Raw genomic sequence first — 18137 nt, forward strand, 5'->3', positions numbered from 1 at the left:
TGACTTGAGGATTTATGGAGGCTCACAGCAGATTTACTCCCAGGAAAGTGGTTGTTTTGGGGCAGATGGGACTGTTTTATCAACACTGCCTTGATCCTGCTGACTTTCGTGGATGCTGGCCACAGTGTTTGAGTTCCTGATATCTGATCTTGAGCTCTGGGCTGGATAATCACACAAGCACTGTCCCTGGCTTTATAATTCAGAAATCTTTCATTGTGGATGTGCCAACAGAAGGGTGGTGAATTTGATTAATAAACAAATTAAAATTAATAAAGAACCCTTACAATGAAGAGGATCTTCCCTCTCCTAGGTGAAATTGAAAAAGATGACAAAAGTTATTGAAATTATTTCCTACCTAAAGACTATGCAAAGAAATAACAAAGACTGTTTGGAGCACTCGGCCTTTAAGAACTGAGTTTATGTAAGGTTTCCAAAATGAACTGAAGTAGTGTTAGAAGAAGCATGCTACAGTTTTATTATCAGAAAAGAAGAAGTAGAAAAATAAAATAAAGGAAAACTGGCTGTTTACTTTGGCTGAAAAGAGAGATTTCCTTAGGAGAAATCTTGAGATTTTATGGAATGTGAAATAGAAATTGGAATCTTCAAAGTGAAGAGAAACAAATATGAGAAAGAAATGAACAGCCCCAGCTCTGACTGATTTTAAAGAGGCAAGTAGAAAAGCAAGAGATGTGTCAGTGTTACCAAGTCAAACAATTGTGACTGGTGCCTAAAGAAATCCAATCAAAGCAGAGACAAAATTTCAGACCCTAATCTAGAATGAATCTCCAAGAATAACTACCGATGATGTAGCCTTGTCAAGCTGTGTTTCAGGAGTCCAGTGCAATAGCAGTGCAAAACTATAACTTGAAGAATGGGAACACTATACCAAGTGTCTAGAAAATCTGGACAAATCTAAGGTCAGAAGGCAGAACACCAACAAAAAATATTTAAAGAATTTTTAGGTGAGTTTCAAAATAATAAAATCACTAGAGGTGAAGGTACAGGTATTGCCTTGCTGTTAAGATTCTAGAAATTTATGGGATTAACATTTTTAATTAAAAAACAGATTTTTGCTGATTTTAGAGATAAAGGGAGAGAAAAAGAGAGATAGAAACATCAATGATGAGAGAGGATCATCCATCAGTTACCTCCTGCATGCCCCTCACTGGGAATTGAGCTCACAACCTGTGTGCATGTACCCTGACTGGGAATCAAACCATGACCTCCTAGTTCATGATCAACCACTGAGCCATGTTGGCTGGGCTAGAATTCTAATTTTAAAGGAGAAGAAACACAATGTGCCTAATTCTGTAAAAAAAAAAAAAAAAAAAAAAAAAAAAATGGAGTAGAAAGAAATTCTACTCAGGGCCTGCCTGGGATAGTCCAATGTTGAGGAAAGAAAATTTCTTGAAAGAGCAGACACATCCTCATTAAGTCCCTGAAGGCACACATTTCTGAGCTAACAACAACTGTTTTGGGGGTCAGGAACATGAGGAGGTTAATTTTCCAGATTAGAAAGCCAAGAATGACAGCAATGCACCTGGTGATGGACACTAGGGCTCCAGAAACAGACACCTGCTTACCTCATGTTTTAGAAGCCATGCCATTAGACAGATTCACAGTCAGTCCATCACTGGCACTCAAAGGGGAAAAGTTTCTGACCCCTTGTACTGCTGATGCTATTCTGGTTTGCTTTGTTCTTCTGGCACTGCTGGACTCTTGGTTAGACCCTATGGGTGCTGCTGCCAGGGAGAGAAGGTACTTTTCTGGAATCCATAATGTTGCCTTCAGGGAAGGCACAGAAGCCACTGGGTCTGGGCCTCCTTAGTCCATTGGATGGAAGTTACGACAACAAAGGGTTTCACTGTTGCCACCATTAATACCAGATAGTTCTGCCTGCCAGGGACAGCAGGGCTAGGATGTCCTGGGGCCTCACTGTTCTGCTGCTGCAGGTGGATTGAGAGAACAGGCTTTTTGTGTTTTTTATAATTATAATTATGATCATGATGTCTTTTGACAATGGGATATAGGTTTCTCTGGCACCCACTCCAGGAACCTATGGAAGATGAAAAGAAAATCCAAGGGACTCATCACATTGTCTTTCTTCCAGTTTGGAAATCCCCACCAGTCTGTCTTCATTTTTTAAGCTTTCAGAGGCTGTTTTATCATGGTCTGTTGAATAATTTTTAGGGTGTTTAACTGAATTTTGAAGGGAGGAACAGGGAAAGGTAAGACCATGGTATCTGTTTCATAATTAGAAGTTTTCTCTTCTCTTCTTTCCTCCCTTCCTCTTTGTCTGTTCTTTTTTCCTTACTTTCTCTCTTTTTTGTATTTTCTCCTCCCAACCCCACTCCCATCTTTCTTATTCTCAAGCCAGTGTTCTTTTATTCTAAAAGTAAAGTAATTGATTTCTTCATTTATTCTGAAATATTTGTTAAATATCTCCTAATTCCAGGCACTATGCTGTGTGTTGTTGACATAATGATAAATGAAAAATATCTTGCTCTTCAAAGAACAGATAATGTAATTCTAAAATGTTTGTCTGGATGTATTTGGGTGTGGCACTCATTTAAATGGTAAGTAGAATACACTTTAAGACACTTCAATATATAGTCAGATATTTTCATAACTTTGAAAAATATATTTAATTAAGTATTTGATTATATTTTTCCCTTTAACTTGCTCTGATTTCTTTCTTAGGACAGTTTATAATTCTTAGGTTGTATTTTTATATTTTATTTCTTTTGTCATTATATCTCTTCATATTTATTTGTGGGTCATGCTTTCTTTGTATTCATGGACTTCAACTATTTGCTCCTCCAATTCCTAGTATGTTCACAGTGTTAATTATTTTATTGACTCCAGTGGAGATTTCAAGTCTGCTCTTGATGTTTAGTTGATTTTTAAAAAAATAATTCCTTTCTCATCAATGTTCATTTTTAATTCTCCCTTTTTCTTTCTGAAAAAAAATTGCTATTTTCCCCATATTGTTTATTTTGCAGCTACTTTCTAAAGTACTTACCTTCTTGTGATTACTGAAAAGTTTAACAGGTTTGTATTTTTTTCTAATTTTTGTATTTATTGCTTTCCAAACATATACTGTTATTTTCCAGGATATATTTTGTTTTCTGGTTATATAACATTATATATATATGTGTGTATATATATATATATATATATATATATTATATAACATTATATATATATATATTTTCTGTGTTCCTATCAATGAATTAAAATATCACCCATGTGGTTGTAATACAAGGGCAAGGGAATAAAGTGCGAGATGAAAGTGAGGAAAGTGAAGGGTAGAACCAGACTATGCAAAGTCCTATAAACTAAGTAAGGCTTTTGTCTTTCTTGAATGAGCAATGACCAGAGAATCATTTTAAGAAGAAAGTGTTCAGAACAATGTACAGGAAGGCAACTTACAGAAATATCTGGTAGAATCTTTGAATCTCCACAGAGGAGATGATTGCAGACAGCCTCAAAACATACTCAGAAGGTGGAATTCCAGGCCTTGGAATTACAGTGAATGTTAGAGGCTAAAGGAAAAAAGGGTATAAAAGATGGCTCCCAGATTTATATTCTTTGAACCAAAATAGTTAAGAGCTCCTAACACTCACTCCAAAAACACTGGAAGAAGCTATAGTTTTTTGGGGAAAGATTATAGATTTTGTGAGTTTGAAGCATAGGCCAAATACACAAGGGGCTATGGCAAGTAGATATTTGGATATATTGGGTGATGCATGGGTTGGAGGTATTATTTTGTGAGTCATCTGATTACAGGAATAACATGCTGTGGGTGTAATGAAAATGTCTATGGAGAGAGTATATTTAGAAGAAGATTTCAGTTTTCAGAAATTCTAGTATGTAGTGGCTGGAAAGAGAAAGTTGCACATACAAAAGAATAATCAGGGACAGAGGAAAACCAGGGCACGTATTGTATTATGGTAACCAAAGCATTAAGGATTTTCAAAATGAGGAAATGATCAACAATATTAATTTTGGTTAAGAAGTTAAGTAAGAAGAATATTTTTTTTTTAAATGCTGGAAGGATTTAGCAAGTGGTAGCCAGAATTCTAAGATGGCCCCATGGTCATCACGCCCTGAACCCCAAGTATTCAAGCCTTATGTAACCCCTTTCCCTTGGATTGGCAGGATCTGTGACTTGCTTTTAACCAACAGAATATGAAAAATGTGATGGTATAGTTAAGTTTCCAAATCAGTTGACTGGGAATTAATCAAAAGTAAATTATCTTGAGTAAGCCTGGCTTAATCAGGTAAACTCCTTTAAAAAAAGAACAGGGCCTCCTTGAAGAAAGTCTCCTCAGTGGCTCAATGGAGTGAGCCGTCATGTGGAGAAAGTACATGTAAGCAAGGACTACAGGAGGCTCTAAAGCCAAAAGGTGGCCTCCAGCTAGAAGTCAGCATAAAGGAGGGCTCCTGGTCATAAACTATAAGCAAACAAGTTCTGCCCAGAGCCTATGTAAGCTTGAAAGATTCTTCCTGAGATGAACTTCTGAGGAGACGTCAGCCAGATATGACCCCTGAGGCAGGGAACTAGGCTAAGCCCTACCTGGACTTCTGACACACAGAAACAGTGAGATAATACATTGGTTTTCAGCCACCCAGATTGTGTTAATTTGTTACACAACAAGAGAAAACTAACACAACAACATAAAGAGGTTGTCGGTGTTGTGAATGAGAGCTATTTCAGTATAGTGACTGGGGAGGAGCCTGATTGTGTGGGTTTGGAGGAGTAAGTGGGAGATAGGTAAATGGAGTGAGTGTGTATGACTCTTTAGAAAGGTCTGTCTGGGATTAGAACAAGAATGTGGGAATGTAGCTGAATGGGTCTGTGGTTTTGAAAACAAAGTTTTTAATTTTGTTATTCAATGGGAAATAACTTAAACATGTTTAAAAGTCTGTCTTTTATAAGAAACAACTTATTTTTACTTAAAGTTTGCTTTGCTAGATGCAGCATAGATGCAATTCACATGAAATAATTGGTTAAGACTTGTGTTGATTAAAAAATATTGTAAAGAGTATAAAATATTATGAAAAAAAGGCAGTTTGAATCATGACACTTAGTAAAAAACCTTCCTATAGGCACCGTTGCTAAATGCAAGAGGGCTCTCCTTAATTCTGGAGGATCCTTTGAGTTAAGTTCTATTCCTTTCTACTCTCACTGAAGGGGAGCCACTACCATTTCTATTTCTATGGTGATTTTCTAAGGTGACAGTTTTCCACCGGAGTTGACCAAGTCGTTGTCTATATTCTGTATTGAATTTGTAGAATGACTAGGAAATAAGTATGCCATTGTGTGAGGCAATTTACTATCTAATGCATTTTCATTGAACACTGCTTTAAGAATTTCAGCTTTATGTCATTTGTTAAAAACATATACTCCTTGCCATGCACTATTGTTTCTAAAAATAATAGTAGTAATTTCTATGAATTTTAATTTCTGCAATCAGAAATGGTTTATTATCCTCATACAGTTTGTAATAACAAGAGTAGAGAAAGAGAGGAAAGAAAACAACAACTTGCCATCCCAGGTTCTATACTAAGTATAATAGTTCGTATACATATATCCATAATTCTCAAAACAATCCTATAAGGTAGGGTCTATCTTTTTTTTTTTCCAAATAAGTAAACTGAGTCTTAGATTTAAAAAAATACAGAGGAGAGAACCAAGATAGCAGCATAGGTAAACGCCTATACTTGCTGCCTCTCACAACCACATCAAAATTACAACTGAAATACAGAAAAACCACCATCCAAAACTGCCTGAAAGCTGGCTGGATGGAAGTCCTACAAGTAGAGAAGCAAAGAAGAAATCACACTGACAGGGGTAGCAGGCGCGGAGGCATGCAAGGGTCTGGAAGTGCATTATGTATACTGCTTTTTAATTGGGAGTGATATTGCCTCTGTGTAGGTCGCCCATGAGGAGCAAGAGGTTCCAGCCCCACATCAGATGCCCAGCACAGCGTTCCAGAGCTGGGAAAAGAAGTTCCCGTAACTGGCTGTAAAAACCAGTATAGATTGGGGTTCAGCGACATAGAGGCTACTTGAGACCAAGCCATTTCTCTTAAAAGGCCAGCGCAGGAACTGAACTTACCAGGTCCAACTTCCTCTGAGCTCTAGTACCAGGGTGAGGTTCTGGGGAACAGAGACACATAGGAAGAGAAACTGGATTGTCTGGCATCAGGGCAAAAACTCAGGAGCGGCTTTCTCCCAGACAGAGGTGCTTGCAGGGATCATTGCTTCTGTGCTGGTACCTCACTGGTCTCAGGGCTTGCTGGCAGGCATTTTTGTTTGCTCCCTCCTGGTGATTCCCTAAAACCCTGCCCCATCCAATTAGTAGCCCCACCCAACCTGTGTGCAGAGGTTTTTGCATATGACTGGCCTGTCCTTGCTCAGGGCAAAATAAACTGCAACTGGATTAGGGAACTCAAACATATCAATTAAAGGCCCAAGACCCAGCACCAGCCTGTCTTCCTTCACAGCTGAGCCTCATCTGGGTATGTACTTTCAAACCCAACACAAAGAGGAGAAATCTGCAGCTCTCTCTGTAGCTCCTGCCAGGTAACTCCAGGCAGTGGCTGCCTTTGCAGTTCCCTGGAGACCCAAGAGCCAGTGTACATAGTGGTCAGTGTCAGATAATACCAGCGGCAGACTCAGTGTGCACCAAAGCCCCACAGAAACAAGTCCTGCTTCATAGGCATGTCTCCTGCACAGCAGCTCTCCTACTGCAGTTGCAGCTGGACCCCATAGCAAATTGGCCTGGAGGTCCATTCCTCCCAGTGACACCAACAGCAATCAGGGTTCAACTACAAAAGGAGTGTACTCACACCCCACAAAGGGGTGCACTTAGAGCTCCCAGCTCAGGTGACTTGGGGAGGCTGAGCTACTGGGCCCTCTAGGACACCTATTACACAAAGCTACTCTAACAACTCAAGAAGACATAGCAGCTCTACCCAATACATAGAAATAAGCACAGAGAAGAGCTAAAATGCAGAGATAGGGAGGAATATCGCAAATAAAAGAAAAGGAAGAGTAGACTACTGGATATAGAATTCAAAACTATGGTTATAAGGTTACTCAAGAATCATCTAGAAACCTCCAAGGGACTTAGTGAGACTTTCATCAATCTTAGTGAGAATGCCAAAATAATGGGGGGAAAACAGTCTGAAATAAAGCATACACTGACTGAAATAAAGTATAATATTCAGGGATTGAACAGTAGAGTAGAGGATTCCAAGAATCAAATCAATGATTTGAAATATGATGAAGCAAAAAACACCCAATCAGAAGAAGAAGAAAAAAAAAAAAAAAAGAATCCAAAACTATGAAGATAGTGTAAGGAATCTCTGGGACAACTTCAAGCATACAACATTTTCATTATGGAGTTGCCAGAAGGAAAGAGCGAGCAAGATGGTAAAAATCTATTTGAAGAAATGATGACAGAAAACTTCCCCTACCTGGTGAAAGAAGTAGACTTACAAGTCCAAGAAGCATAAAGAGTTCCAAACAAAAGGAACCCAAAGAGGACCACACCAAGACACATCATCATTAAAATGCCAAGGGCTAAAGACAAAAATCTTAAAAGCAGCAAGAGAAAAACAGTTACATACAAGGGAGTACCCATATGACTGTCAGCTGACTTCTCAACAGAAACTATGCAGGTCAGAAGGGAGTGGCAAGAAATATTCAAAGTGATGAATAGCAAGGACCTACAACCAGATTACTCTACTCAGAAAAGCTATTTAGAATTGAAGGTCAGATTAAGAACAGACAAGAAAAAGCTAAAGTCTATCACCATCAAACCAGCATTATATGAATGCTAAAGGGTATTCTTTAAGAAGAGGAAGAATAAAAAGGAAAGATAAAAAATATAAACAAAAAAATGGCAACAAATACATATCTATCAGCAATTGCATCTAAAAATCAAAATAAATGAAAAAGAAATATAATGTACAGAATAAACTGGTGAATAAAATAGAATCAGAGGCATGGAAATGGAACAGACTAAGGATTCTCAGAGAGAAGCAGGGAGGAGGAGTTTGTAAAAGAATAAACAAAGATCTTATATACATATATGCCTTAACTATGGACACAGACAACAGGGTGGGGAAGGCCTGGGGCAGGGGGAGGCAACTGGGTGAAGGGTGACTGACATTGGGGGGGAAAAAGAGGGACATCTGTAATAATCTCAACAATAAAGATGAAAGAAAAAATATTGAGAATCCTGTAGCTGTATCATTAAGTGTCACACAGAGAATAAACTCTACTGTGTGACTCTGAAGTAAATGTCTTAATTAACTAATATGATAGGCTCCTTCTATTCTTAAAGATGGCTTCTTTCTTAGGACTTCAATCCTGTCTTGTAACAGGACAAAAACTGTTTATTATATTAACAAGGAATACTTAAAACCTCTCTGGAAGAGAACAATATTTTATCATTTCTCTTTTCTCATTATATCATTCCAATAGTCAACCCACCTGAGTTCCTGCTGTGTTATTTCAAAAATGGCATGACTGCCACAATTCAATTGATGAGGTCTTTCTTGTTATAACACATGCATCAGTTATATTATGTACCTTATATTAGACTTAACTCTGACATATGCCTATATTAACTCTGAAGTATCTCTACAATCAGTAGTCTTTTGCATCCATCATGACTCAGTATCATCTGCAGCCAGTTATCTGACCCAGGCTAGTGGTTTTCAAACTTGAGCTTGCATTCAAATCTCATGTAGGGCCCCTTCAAAACACACATATTACTGGACCTGACTCTCAGAGGTTTTGATTCAGTAGATGTGGGTTGCAGCTCTTAAAATTTGCATTTCTAACATATTCCCAGATGCTGCTGCTGGTTTGGAGACCACATTTTAAGAATGACTGGCCCATGCCACGTTTTAAAAAACTTTTTCTATAAATAATCAGGTAAATACTTTTGACTTTGTGGGCCAGGTACTGAACTCTTCCTTTGTAGTGCAAAAGCAGCCATACACAATACCTAAGTAAATAGGAGATGGCTGTGTTTCAATAAGATGTTATTTATAGAAACAGGTATCAGGCTGGATTTATTCAATAGATCAGCTGATCAACCTCAGTACAAGAGGCCTGAAAAATTACTTTGTATATGTTAAACAGTAACTCTATAAGAATCAATATAGATTTAATTACAACAATCCCTTCTAATTTTTTTTTAAAAATCTGCAGAACTTACCAGATACCTAAGTTGATTGTGATAAATTAGCATAAAGGAAAAACCCCAAGGCTTTCTCATGTACCCAATAAAAGATGCAAGACCCTATATCTTATAGTTTTTGTTTTAAGATACCGTGAGCTCAACCTTCATTTTGAAATTTTAGTTTTAATTAGATATTATTTCTAGTGTTAAATCTAAATCTACCAATTAAAAGAAACCTAACATTACATTGAATAATATAAATACCAACCAAATTAGGTTGTCCATTGACTTTATAATAAAACAGAACAAAGAAAAAACACTCAACTTGCCATGAATGTGCCCAGATTTAATGTACTTGGTCTTTACTTGGAACAGTGTACTTCAAACTACTTTAAAATGCCAGTATAATCTTAAAAGTTTACTAAACTATACATGCCAATGAACTCACTGCATTAGCTCTAGCCTTATAAAATGTAAGTTCCTGGAAAAGGACAAAATTGAGATAAATGCTATCTTAATGGAATATGATTTACTTCCCAGAAAATAATTATATTCAAATACATGAAGAAAGTTAATACTACAGGTCATTTTAGAAACTTAAAATGCAAATAATATGTCAATCATTTCAAGAAATGCTAATGACTAGAAATATTTAAATTAAACCTCCCCTGACAAGTATATACACTAATATGCAATAATATAAAGGAAGAATAAAATGAGTTTATGATGAGATACAAAACTTCCATCTTCCAAAATATATTCCTAACTGGGATTAAATCCAACATTTTTCTCTTTTCAATGGGTTTACTAAAATATTTACTACTAGATATTTACTTTTTAGTCTAACGCAGTGGTTTTCATAGTTCTCAGGTTTGTTTGTTTTTTAAATGTTGAAAAAGCTTTGTGGTCAAAGGAAACTAGAGGATGTTCATTTTAAAACTCATTTCAAAATGATTTTTAACTTTCAGACCCATGAGAATTATTAATATTCATGACATAACTATCTAAGAAAGATATGGTAGATTGTGCAGCCTTTTCCAGTATCTTTGGAAACCCAATTATCAGTACAGCATCTTAACAATGGTTTTTTTAGGGTCTGAATCCGTGTACTCTATGATAATGTTTTAAAAATAAGTTCAATTTGATGAAATAAATACCTATTAATTACCCTTATTTTTTAAAAAAAATTATTTAAAGATTAACCTTTTTATTTTACAATGCTACTCATAAAAATCTATCTGTAATATAGTTTATCCTATTAAAATACTTACACTCCTCTTCAGGCCTCTTCCGAAGTGCTGCACGAACTTCTTTACAAGGACTTCTCTGATATTGTGGGGGATTCCTTCCCCTTAGTAGGCTCTCCATCCTATAAAAAAAAAGAATCAAAAGAGTATATTAATATAGAAATCTTCATAAATTTTGAGAAGGTAAATGGTTTAAATCAAGAGTCAACACTTTAAGTATCTATAGAGCCTTGTTAGACAACATTGTTGAGTATGTAGCAAGGAATAATATAATAGGGAGAGGCAGAAACTGTGATAAACTGACAAGTGTTTGACTTATCCAAGACATTGCAATTAAAAAAATGTAAAAATACCATGTGGACACTCATATACGCATTCTCAGATTAGAGACTGATATAGCCTGAACGTTTGTGCCCCCAATCCCAAATTGACATTAAACCCTTAAGCCCCAATGTGATGGTATTTGGAGGTAGGACCATTGGAAGATAATTAAATTTAGATGGACATTCATGATGGAATTAGTGTCCTTAGAGGAACAGAAAGAGAGGCCAGAGATTGGCCTCTCTCTCTCTCTCTCTCTCTCTCTCTCTCTCTCCCCCTCTCTCCCTCCCTCCCTCCCTCCCTCCCTCCCTCCCTCTCTCCATCCCTCCCTCTTTCATGAGAAGGTAGTCATCAGCAAATCAGGAAGAGGTCTCTCACCAGGAAATTAATCTGCTGGAACCTTGATTTCAGGTTTCTCAGATTCCAAAACTGTGAGAAATATATTTCTGTGGTGTAAGCTACCCAGTATGTGGCATTTTGTTATAGCAGCCCGGATGACTAAGGCAGAGACCAATTGACTGGAGCGATTACTTGTAAAGAAAACAAATTTATCAAAAATAGCTCACCTTTAGAAAAAAGGACGTATCTTTCACCAACAATTGGAATATCAGTTTCAAGAGAAGAATGGCTGATTTTCTTTCATGATAATGGCTAAATTTTCTAATTCCAATAATTGTGACTTCTTGAAAAAGTCGGTTAATATGAAGTGTACGTCTCAGTTACAAGTGATATAGCAATGCTGCAATCCAGAATATAATAATAAATGCATCAAATTCATCTTGGATTAGCATTTTTTAAAAATATGTTTTATTGATTTTTTTACAGAGAGGAAGAGAGAGGGATAGAGAGTTAGAAACATCAATGAGAGAGAATCATAGATCAGCTGCCTCTTGCACACCCCCTACTGGGGAAGTGCCCCCAACCAAGGTACATACCCTTGACAGGAATCAAACCTGGGACCTTTCAGTCTGCAGGCCAAAGCTTTATCCACTGAACCAAACTGGTTCCGGCTGGATTAGCATATTTAACAACATGTACTTTGTGATCATTATTTTCAGGTTTCAGTAAACCGTATAGTTTTGTACTACTGATATAAACTCATTTTAATAAAAGTAAAAAAACTACTGAGTGCTCAGGATTTGAAAATTCAGAACAAAACTATATTTATGTGTCATTTTGAAAATATAAGTATAGCTTTTTAACATCTACTTAATTATTCTAATGGAATATCACTGGTTTTGATAATTGTGCTGGTTGATAGCATGCATACATTTGAAAAGCACATACTTGTTATGGGTAATGATGATGGTGGATATTCTCTGGTAGTGGTACAGATGATTGTACCAGAGAGGAAAATTAGGACAGGACAATCCCATAAAAGCATTATGTGAATAATGTAAAATATGAAATGAATAACCTTTTGTACTGTAATATAATACCATTTCCTTAGGAAACTGTCACTGGTTCTTAAAAACACTTTTTCAAATATACTTCTTGAAATCAGTCCATTTATATGTAGAAGATGTTGTATGTGTCTGTGTGTGTGTGTGCATGTTCATATGTTCACTAGAAGCCCAGTGCATGAAATTCGTGCATGGGTGTGTGTGCCCTTCAATCCAGCCTGCTCCCTCTCCAATTTGGGACCCCTTGAGGGATGTCTGCCCGTTTAGGCCAGATCCCAACTGGGGTCTAAACGGGCAGTTGGACATCCCTCTCACAATCCAGGACTGGTGGCTCCCAACTGCATGCCTGCCTGTCTTCCTTATTGCCCTAATCGCTTCTGCCTGCCAGCCTGATCACCCCCTATGCATTCCCCTGCCAGCCTGATTGATGCCTAACTGGTCCCCTGCCAGCCTGTTTGCCCCTAACTGCCCTTTCTTGCAGGCCTGGTCACTCCTAACTACCCTCTCCTGCAGGCCTGGGTCCCCTCTAACTGCCCTCCCCTAAAGGCCTGGTTCACCCCCCCCCCCCCAACTGCTCTTCCCTGCAGGCCTGTGTCCCCCTTCTATTGCCCTTTCCTGCCGGCCAGGTTGCCCTCAACTTCCCTCCTCTGCCAGCCTGGTCACCCCTAACTTCCCTCCCCTGCAGGCTTGATTGCCCCCAACTGCCCTCCCTTGCAGGCCCCTCCCAATTGCCCTCCCCTTCTGGCCTTATCTCTCCCAACTTCCCTCCCCTGCTGGCCATCTTGTGGTGGCCATCTTGTGTCCACATGGAGCAGCCATCTTGTATGTTGGAGTGATAGTCAATTTGCATATTACTCTTTTATTAGATAGGATGCCTATGTATATGCAATTCAAGAAAATGTTTTTCAATATGCAATGTAACTTGAACCTTAGTTTCATTTGAAGCTCATTTCAAGTGAAAGAAAAAGTTATTTCTCTTGAGGTTATAATAATATAATAATGTGAAACCAAGTGAAAACATGAATTGTTTATTATATAATTTGCTTTAACACTATATATGGGGAAGAAATTAAGTTTCTAGGCCTGTCCCTGCAGTTTCACCAGGAGGCTTAACTATATAAACTATTCATAAACTTTCTAGTTTTGACTCTTGAATTAATTCAATGTACAAATAATGGATTTCCATGATTAGCCAATAACAACTTAAGTGAACTAATAATTATTCACTAGTATTTATAAGCTCGAGATCATAAAAGGCAGCAAAAATGACCTGCACATGCAAATGTCTACATACAATTGTGATGTAATTTTAGAAACCAATTTTACTCATCATGTCTACACTCTGATGAGGAATGGTGACTGTTAACCTGGTTGGAAATCTATGTAAACCACTCTCTTGAATAAGCTATTCTTTTTCCTTTTATATCTCTAACAATCAGTATGTGAGAACAAAAGTGATCTAGTTAATGTCCATTTAACTATGTTTGAGGATTAAGTCATAATAAATGAAATATGTTATGAAGTACTAATAGGGCTTCAAAACAATTTCATCATGTGTGATATTGGCAGCAAAGATCCCCAACTCAACTCCCCAGATGTCCAAAGGTTGCTGTCTGGAAGCTCAAAAGCAGATCTACAGATATGCAAGTTAGATATGGAGCACAGCCTGAGTGGGCCTAGGTTCTGTAATAAGACAACCAGGTTCAAACTCTAATTCTGTCTTTAAAGAATAACTTCAGAAAAGAATTTGTGCTGTGTGCCTTAATTTTCTCATAAGTATATGTGGATAACAGCCACCTTCTAGGATTGTTGTGAAGACTAAATATGTTAGTACCTGGCCCGGCTGGTGTGGCTCAGTGGTGGAGCACTGACCCATGCACCGAGAGGACTCTGATTTCCAGTCAAGGAACATGCCTGAGTTGTGGGCTCAGTACCCAGTAGGGGTTGTGCAGGAGGCAGCAGATTAATATGATACCCTCTCTCATCAATGTCTCTATCTTTCTTTCCATCTTCCATCATCTCTCTCTAAAATCAATAAAAAAAAACATACTAAAATTTTAAATGTATAATATGTTAGGAAACATGAAAACTTGGCTTTATTCAATAAAGAGTTATAATGAATAATCAGTGAATCATAGAAATAATTCCACTATGAGGCTGAATAATTGAAATTCTACTATGCAATGCATAATTTACTTATGATGAAGTTCTTATTAAATATAATATCTGTTAACATGTACTTATATAGATAGCATAGATATAAATATAGAAACAATACTACACAACTATATGTGTGTGTGTTGATCTCTTAATTACATGTTGATTTTTGATTATTTAGCTATTTCCACTGAAATGTTTGCTTCTATCCATGACACTTTTGAGAACCACCAAAAAGAAAACAAGGGCCAAAAAAACTCACTATAAATTATATGTACCACACATTAATAGAGAAAAACATTTTAAAACATTATTACATGTCCTTTTTCTCTGGAATGCTAAATGTTATGCCCAGTAGAAAACACTTTGAATCAAATTAAAAGTTTTACAGAGCAATGTTTATGTCTAAACTACTATATAACTGTGGGACTTCCATCTTCTTGAGACTACACGTCTGGATGCTTGAACCATTCTACTGGTGTCATCTATGATGTACAGTTTGCATTAAATGGTCAGACAAAATAACCAACAATCAAGTCTTGGCACACAGCCAGGACACAGCAAAGGAGCTATTCTAGCTACTCTCAAGTTTGGCAAGACATCAGCAGGAGTGTGTTAACAGTTCCAGCAAGGAGAGATTAAGTGTGATGACCACAGGCAAAACATATGCTCTAATAGCTCATTGAAGAGCTCTGAAAAGTGCAGCGTGTATGTCAACTGCTGGGAAGAAATAGAGGCAGCCAGAATGATATTAAAAAAGTATAAAAAAACCAAATAGATTATGAACAGAGGTGTCCACAACTCTCCTAAATTAAGTTAGTTCACACACACACACACACACACACACAAAACCACTGGAGGGGGTTTTAACAAACACAGATTCACCATTTCTAAAACTAAAGATTTTCATTCAGTAGTCTGGGAACAGGTCAAGGCAGATGTATTTTTTAACATTAGCCAAGTGTGTCTACTATAGCCTTATATTTACATTTGGAACCCATGTAAATAAAATATATACACTTGCAGATGTAGGAGAGAAAAGTTCAATAAATACATTACAGGAGATAGTCATATGCTGATACAGAGATAAGTAGAGAATCTGGGTTGGAGACTGCAGTTAGAACAGGTATTATAAAAAATGAAGAGTAGCCAGTAGAATGGTATAGTTAAAGGCTTTCCAAGTTGCCTGGAGGTCAACCAAATGAACCTAAAGGCTGCCCATTTAGAAGGTTGATAATCTCAACAGTGAAATATTTTCCTTCAGTAAAGCTTGGTAGACAGTGGGCTAAGAGAACAAGTTGGGTTGATGTAAAATTATGGATTGGGTTGAGGATGAAAAAAGAAAATAAAGCTTAGGTGAAAATATGGTTGAAATGAATTTATACTACATGTAGAAGGAAGATAGAGAATGACAGAGTCACTAGGAGATAGGGATTTGGAATAAAAGAATAGACTTATCAGATATAAGTAGTACTTTTTTTAAATATATTTTATTGATTTTCCACAGAGAGGAAGGAAGAGGGATAGAGAGCTAGAAACGTAGATGAGAGAGAAACATCGACCAGCTGCCTCCTGCACACCCTACCAAAGATGTGCCCGCAACCAATGTACATGCCCTTGATTAGAATCGAACCTGGGACCTTTCAGTCCGCAGACCGATGCTCTATCCACTGAGCCAAACCGGTTTCAGCAAGTAGTATTTTTTTTAAATGTCTATTATGTGCCAGTTGCTATGCTAGGTTCTTTATATATAATAGTATACTAGTGGCCCAGTGCACTGATTTGTGCACATTGAAGGGAAATTAATTAGAAGATTCATATAGTAATTATGTTACTGCAAAAAATTACATGTCAAAATAGTATATATTAATATAGTATTATAAAATTAAAACATGCATGCAGTTGGCACCAGTGAGAGCTTTATATGTATCACACATGCACTAGTCAAAGTCTATTTTTAAATTGCCAGTGAGCATCATATGTACCGTCCAATTGGTAGGTCAGACAGTCAGACAGTTTGATGGACGTATGGTCAGTCACTTAGCCTTTTATATATATAGTAGTAGTCCTGTGCAGAAATCCGTGCACCAGTAGCTCTCTTCCACTCTCCTGTACCTCTCTGCCTGCTGCCCAGCCCTCCTGTAGCTCTCCCTGCACAATAGATTGCTGTCCTGGCCCCTCCTGTAGCTTTTCACCACCCATTTGTAATTTGCTGTCCCACCCTCCTGCAGATCCATGATCTGGTCATTACTCAAGGCGTAATAGATAGCTATCTTATCTATTCCATTCTTATTATATTCAGAGATGTTAAGTAACTTGATTAGGATCTTACAGCAAGTAAATGCAATAATCAGGATTTTAATCCAGAACTGTCTGACTCAAGAGCCCATGCAATTAACTACCATGCCAGCTGTACAATAGAACTTTCTGCAATGATGTAAATGTTTAACATCTGTGCTGTCCAATGCCATAGCTGCTAGCCATTTTCAGTTATTGAGCACTTGAAATGTGGCTAGAAGGACTAAGAAACTGGATTTGTGAGTTTGAAATGTTATTGCATTGTAATTTATTTAAATTTTAATAGCCACATTTGACTACTGTAGTAGATAGCACAGCATATCCAGGAGCCCCTATTCAGCACATGATTGAGGAAAATACAAATTTCCACTGGAGATTTCTGAATTCAAGTCAGTAAGAGCAGGGAAGCAAAGTCTTCGAAAATTGCTCCACATGAAGGTCTTTGCAGACAAGTGAACTTACTAGTAACGCCTCACTGTAGAACTAGCTCACAGGAACTCCCTTCTTGCAGAAACACACTTTTTCATGCAACTATGGTTTTTAACTGTGAAGCTCTCCTAGCACATCTACTATTGATAGTAAGTGCCTTGAATACTCACTTGAAATTCCTTCCTACCCAGGGCCTGAATATATACTGCTTTCTTTGTCTGAATCTATTCGATCTTAATAACTGCTAATCATTACTTTGACCCCTTTACCCAATTAGGTCTCCAAATATGATTCAACCCCACAGTCTGGAGTTTTCCATTATAGCACTCATAACAAATTATAATTATATGTTAGTCTTCTGGAATTTCTGCTTAATGTCTGCCTTCCTCTTGCACTGTAAGCTTCATGAAGACAGGGACAGTGTCAATTTTATTCTGCCATCTATTGCAGGAGCTTAATACAGTGTTTGGTATTCAAGAAGTATTTCTTGTTTGAATGAATTACTTTCCTTAATCCTGCCCCAAGGGCAAATATATGTTCCTGTGATCACTGGGTGTGAGCCAGGTAGTCAAACTAATGAGTGCCCGTTCAACAATGTTATTGTTCTGTTACCCCTGACCTGAGTGCTTTCCTTCAGCCATTCACTGGTACCTCCTAACACTTTCCTAGAAGACCATCACCTTGCACTCAACAGCAGCCTCTCACCATTGCTCTCTCCACCAGCCATCAAGGGTGACCAGTTATCAGAAGGCAGGTCAACCCCAGATTCCCTTTGCTGCAGGTCCTAGCCCTAGGGCAGGTGGCGGCAACCTGGGGCTCCAGAGCCACATGCGGCTCTTTTTTTTTTTTTTTAAATTTATTTATTTATTTATTTATTTATTTATTTATTTACTTTTTTAAAATATATTTTATTGATTTTTTTTAACCTCCTCCCTCCCACACATACCCTCCCTCCCCAGAGTTTTGTGTCCATTGGTTGCACTTGTATGCATGTATACAAGTCCTTCGGTTGATCTATTATCTCCCCCAGATCTTCCTCCCCTCCCCGCTGTAATTTGACAGTCTACTTGTTGATAT

General features: G+C 37.6%; 1 protein-coding gene across 12 annotated transcripts in view; it reads right to left on the bottom strand.

Moving 5' to 3' along the window:
- Nucleotides 1-18137, bottom strand: part of LRRC7 (leucine rich repeat containing 7) — a 475871-nt gene that overhangs the window by 373658 nt on the left and 84076 nt on the right. For all 12 annotated transcript variants that reach the window (XM_084871851.1, XM_084871861.1, XM_084871862.1 and 9 more), the window contains one exon: nucleotides 10477-10574. In XM_084871851.1, coding sequence (XP_084727977.1) covers nucleotides 10477-10574 — 98 coding nt within the window. The remainder of the gene's footprint in view (nucleotides 1-10476; nucleotides 10575-18137) is intronic.

The sequence above is a fragment of the Pipistrellus hanaki genome (assembly GCF_964339955.1).
Source record: "Pipistrellus hanaki genome assembly, chromosome: 2".
Lineage (NCBI taxonomy): Eukaryota > Metazoa > Chordata > Mammalia > Chiroptera > Vespertilionidae > Pipistrellus > Pipistrellus hanaki.